The sequence below is a fragment of the Phragmites australis genome, chromosome 16 (assembly GCF_958298935.1).
Source record: "Phragmites australis chromosome 16, lpPhrAust1.1, whole genome shotgun sequence".
Classification (NCBI taxonomy): Eukaryota; Viridiplantae; Streptophyta; class Magnoliopsida; order Poales; family Poaceae; genus Phragmites; species Phragmites australis.
Window position 1 is genome coordinate 19,786,349 of NC_084936.1, and position 5,242 is coordinate 19,791,590.

The 5,242-nt window shown below is 55.5% G+C and overlaps 1 protein-coding gene across 1 annotated transcript; it reads left to right on the top strand.

Annotated features, from left to right (window-relative positions):
* Positions 1-2,281: 2,281 nt before the first annotated feature.
* Positions 2,282-4,606, top strand: LOC133894752 (U-box domain-containing protein 19-like). The gene has a single exon (XM_062334916.1). The coding sequence runs from the start codon at positions 2,380-2,382 to the stop codon at positions 4,480-4,482; it is 2,103 nt and encodes a 700-aa protein (XP_062190900.1). The 5' UTR covers positions 2,282-2,379; the 3' UTR covers positions 4,483-4,606.
* The last annotated feature ends 636 nt before the right edge of the window (positions 4,607-5,242 follow it).

Consider the following 5,242-nt stretch of genomic DNA (forward strand, 5'->3'; position numbering starts at 1 on the left):
ATAGGATTTGATAGTTAGGATTAATTTTTTGAGGTATCTAGGGCTACAATATTTATAGTATGTTTTATATGACCTGCTATTTTAGATCTAGTACTTAGGGTTGAGAATTCATTCCCAGATTTAGTTTTTGTAGGCGAAAATAATGATATCATTTTTTTTATTGATTGTTGGTAGGTATGTTAGACAAGATGTATTTCTAGATTTTCTTTGGAGAAGGGAAGATTGCTTATAGTCCGGATGAGATAGATTTGCTGAGATTTTAGTTAGTGGATAAAGGTATAGCTAGATCAAGGGAAAGGACTTTTGGGTGAGTGTACAACTAGTTAATGCGGGGTTTCAAACCGGATCCTAAGCAACTAGAGCTGATGATTAGTGTTGTAGTGAGCCATGCAAGTGAAGGTTTTTGTTGGGAGCTGTTCCTGCTAAATGGAACCTTGAATTGGAGGAGGTACTTGAAGGTGGCAACTAATCATGGTTGACCACTTGTATTTCTTGCTCGAGCTAGGTATAGGCAGGGAGGTGGGGAATTCCATATTGAACACGAAGTTGAACCAAATATAGTTGTGAAGGATGACGAAACACTGCTAGCTGAGGTGCCAGAACATGATGTTGGGGAGACCTCGGTTCCGCTAATACAACCAATGGGTGTGGCTGATGAGGGGAAACTCATTCCTGGTATAGTTGAACTAATGGAGCGGGAAGATTGGAAGTACCAGCAAGCTCCAAAATATGACAACTTGGACCATGAGGATTGTGATCTTGTCCCTGCGGAGTGGAACAATCATTATTTTGCAAACCTAGTTGTGAGTGAATGTTACCATGTGTCATGGAGTACAATGGGAACTATGTGTGCCAGGGGGTTAGGTACCCTAGCATCCAGACTATCAATGATGTTGTGGTTCACTAGGTGGTATCTCTTTGGAGGCAGTTTGGGGTTATGAAGTGAATCAGAAAGGAGTATGATGTACAATGCATGAAGGTTGACGGCTCATGGCGGGTGTAGGCATTCAGGGGAAATTGTGTTGATTATTAGGAGTGCTCAATAGTGATGGAGCACACTTGTGAGTTGGAGAAACTAGAGAAGTACCATAGGAACTTGCAATCGAATTTTGTTATTAATATCATGTACGCTCATATTATAGATAGCTTGAACTATAAGCTTAGATCAATAATTAGGGCAATTGAAGAAAAACATTGTTACACAAATAGCTACGCTAAGGTTTTGGAGGGCGAAGCGAAAGACGGTGAAGATGAGGTTTGGGACGTACGAAACATCGTATGGTAATCTACCATGTCTTCCCGCAACTATTTGGCAGAAGAACCCTGAAAGTTACTATAACATCATGCATTGCCCCTTGGTTAAGGAACTTGGTGTATTTATCGAGATCAAAAGAGGAGGATGGACCAACCATGGATTCTTTGTCGTGCCGATGATGGCTAAGTTCTCGTGCGGTCCTGGTGTCTTGTGTATTCAATATTTTGATTCTTTGATTTAATGCAAATTTGTTAAAAACACCATTCTCGTCCAGATGGAGAGAAATATTTTTCAACCACCCAGAGCGACAGAAATATTCTCAACCACCCTCCACATAAATATGTTGGCATGCTATGTCAATTCTTACCCACTGAACATGCGAAAAAAGCTATTTTTGTTAATTTTGATAGGGAACGAATATTTTTGCTATTTAAAAAAAATATAAGTAAAAAAAATCACCGATCCGCCGTCACATGGCCGATACGGTCCGGTGGGCCCTTATGGTCACGGGCTTCGTGCCGTGCGGGCTGTACAGTACAGTACAGTACGAGCTCCGAGTTCCGAGTTCCCTCACCTCTACCGGATGACCAACGCAGGCGCAGCCACGACGCCGCCCACACACGAGGCCCGATAGCCACTGCAACGTGGGACCCGTGCTAATGATCTCCTGGTACGTAAAAATTAGGGACAGTACACTAAAAAAAAGGGATAGACTTGGCCAAACGAACGAGCAGCTTGCACAATCACAACTAACATATCTAAACCGTAGTTGGACGTTGCAGCACCAATACGCAACTGGATACATCTATGGCTCATGTACGATAAAAGATTGGCGCGTAATCCGGTGGCGGATGAAGCTGCCGCTCACCATCGCGGGAGCATCTTCTCACGGACCCCATCCGCTGCCGTCCAAGTGGGCAGATCGCCGCGCGTCGCGATCCGGTCCGTCGGCTACCGTGAGACAACAGGTGTGCCGTCGCCTCTATAAGTAGACGCGCTTCCAATTTTGGCCGCCGCAGCCAGAGGATTAGAGGAGACAAGAGAGATCGCCTCCTCGCCGTCCGAGTTTTGTATGCCCGCCTGCTTGTTTCCCTCCAAATTCTTCCTTGCCCCGATCGCGCGAGATGCCGGCGCCGCACGAGCGCGGGCCGCAGCGCCGCCGCCGGGTGCTGGCGCTGTCGGCGGTGTGCCCGTGCGAAGCCATCTCGCCGGCGCCGCTGCTAGCGTCGCTCGTCTCCCTCGCAGCCGACGTCGCCGGCCGCCACGACGTGGCAGCGTTCCCCGCGCTCCGGAGCGGGGCGCGCGAGGCCGTCCGCCTCGCGGGCGTGCTCCTCGCGTTCCTCGAGGCGGTGCGCGATGCGGCGGGGTCAGCGGATGTCCCGTTGCCCAGCAAGGCCGTGCTGGGGCTGTCGGAGCTGCACGTGGCGCTGCAGAAGCTGCGGTTCCTGCTCGCCGACTGCGCCAGGAGGGGGGCGAGGCTGTGGGTGCTCATGAACGCCGAGCTGGTCGCGTCCGAGCTCCGGGTGGTGCTGGGATCCGTGGCCACGGCGATGGACGCGCTGCCGAGGGACGTGGTGGGTGCTTCTGACGAGGCAGGGGAACTCGGGAGGATGGTGTCCGAGCAGGCGTGGCGTGCGGCGGTGCGGCCGGACGCGGAGGACGAACGCGCGGCGCGGAGCGTGCGCTCGGTGCTCGCGTGGTTCGGGAGCGGCGTCACGCCGGGCGCAGAGGACGCGAAGCTGGTGCTCGGTCGTGTCGGCATAGCCAGCTGGTCGGACTGCTCCGAGGAGGCGGCTTTCTTGGAGGCCGAGCTGCTGGAGCGCTTGGAGGCCGGCGGCGAGAATGACAACGACCTCGTGCTCATCAGCGGCCTCATGGCGTTCCTGGTGTACTGCAGCGTCGTCTTGTTTGACCGCATGGACTCCAAGAAGGCTGACGCGGCCGCACCGGTGACCAGACCGGCGAGCTGCGCGGCGTGGATCAACCCGGAGGCGCTGCAGTGCCCGATCACTCTGGAGCTGATGACCGACCCGGTGACCGTGGCCACCGGCCAGACGTACGACCGCGCATCCATCAACAAGTGGATTAAGAATGGGTGCCGGAAGTGCCCCGTCACCGGCGAGAGGCTCCGAAACGCCGAAGTCGTGCCGAACGTCGCGGTGCGCGGAGTCATCGAGCAGCTGCTACTGAGCAAGGGCGCCTCGCTCCACGAGCCCAGCAGCAAGCACCGGTGCGCGGTTGACAAGACCGCCGCGCCGTTCGGCGCGGTCTCTGCTGGCGGCGTGCGGCTCGCCGTGGCCTTCCTCATCGCGAGGCTGTCAAGGGGCACGCCGGAGGAGCAGAAGAAGGCGACGTACGAGGTCCGGAAGCTCTCGAAGCGGAACGTCTTCTACCGGGCGTGCCTCGTGGAGGCCGACGCCGTGCCGTGGCTACTCCACCTGCTCTCCTCCACGGACGCGTCCGTGCAGGGCAATGCCGTGGCGGGCCTCCTGAACCTGTCGAAGCACCCGGCCGGGCGGAGAGCGCTGATGGAGGCGGGCGGCCCGGGCCTGATCGTGGACGCTGTGAACGTCGCCGCGAAGGTCGAGGCGCGGCAGAACGCAGCGGGCGTCCTTTTCTACCTCTCGTCGAACCCCAAGTACTGCGAGGAGATCAGCCGCATCCCGGAGGCCATCCCAACGCTGGTGCACCTCGTGCGGGAGGGCGCGTACCGCGGGCGCAAGAACGCGCTGGTGAGCCTCTACGGGCTGCTCCAGTGCGTGGATGGCCACGGGAAGGCGGTGTCCGCAGGCGCCGTGGCCGTGGTCGCGGGCCTGCTGTCCGCTGGCGGCGACCGGGGGGACGACCTCGCTCTCGACGCCATCGCGCTGCTCGCGAGGCTAGCGGAGCAGCCGGCCGGCGCGCGGGCTGTCGTGGCCAGCTCGGCGCTGGTCACCCGCCTCGTGGACTTCCTCGGCGAGGAGGCGTCGCGGTCGGCGAAGGAGCACTGCGTGGCGCTGCTGGCGTCGCTGGGCCGGCACGGCGGCGACAAGGTGCTCGCGCTGCTGGGCAAGTTGCCGGGCCTCATGCCCGCGCTCTACGCGCTCATTGCCGACGGGAGCCCCCAGGCGGGCAAGAAAGCGCGGTGGCTGGTCAACGAGATCCACCGGCACTACGAGCAGCGCCAGCCGCCGTCGGCCGCGCCCGCACCACTGGCGGCAGCTGGTGACCGTATCGTTCGTGTATAGTAGTGTAGAGCACACGAACTAGGTGTCACACGTTGTACATTTGATTTTCTTCGTTTTTCTTTTCCTTTAATTGTGGTTTTGAGGGATCAAAGTTTCATCTTTCCTGGCTCGAGTTTTTGAAGAACCGGGGTGGATTCTGATGTTCGTTTCATCGTGCGATATACGAATACGAACCAAATACAAATCTATGAATGCACAGAAAACAGTTTGTATGTGGTTTGCCATACTGCAAATAGTGTCGTTTTTTCTTTTAATGATGACTAGTACATAATGGATTGGCAAATGGGACTGCGATGCACGTTGCTTGAGACTTTTCATAACCAGAGAAGTCTTGGAAAAGATGGTGATGATCGCGTCCACGTTGTAATTCGAATGCTTAGGCTGCTTGGCCGATTTGGTTGGGATTTGGTCTTGCTTGCGATTTGCGATTCCGGAGGGGCCAAGCAAGCAGCTCAGCTCCTTTTGTTTCCTATCAAGTCTCGATGCAGGAAAGCAAGCACAAACATTCAGGCATGAATGCTTGTGGGGTTCATCCCTAAATTGGTTGCTTGTGACGTTGTTTTTCCCAATATGCATGAAGTGCTTGATTGTGGGAGGAGTAGCATTTGCAGGGAATCAGCTCTTGTAGTCTTGTCCTCCCCGGACCAAAGGAAAGCCCGCCGGTGTGCGTCCAGGGCCTCGATCACATCCCGGAGCCCGGTGTAACTGCAGAGTGCCCATGGCGTAGATAGGCAAGCTCCCGAGCACCGAGTTAACAAGG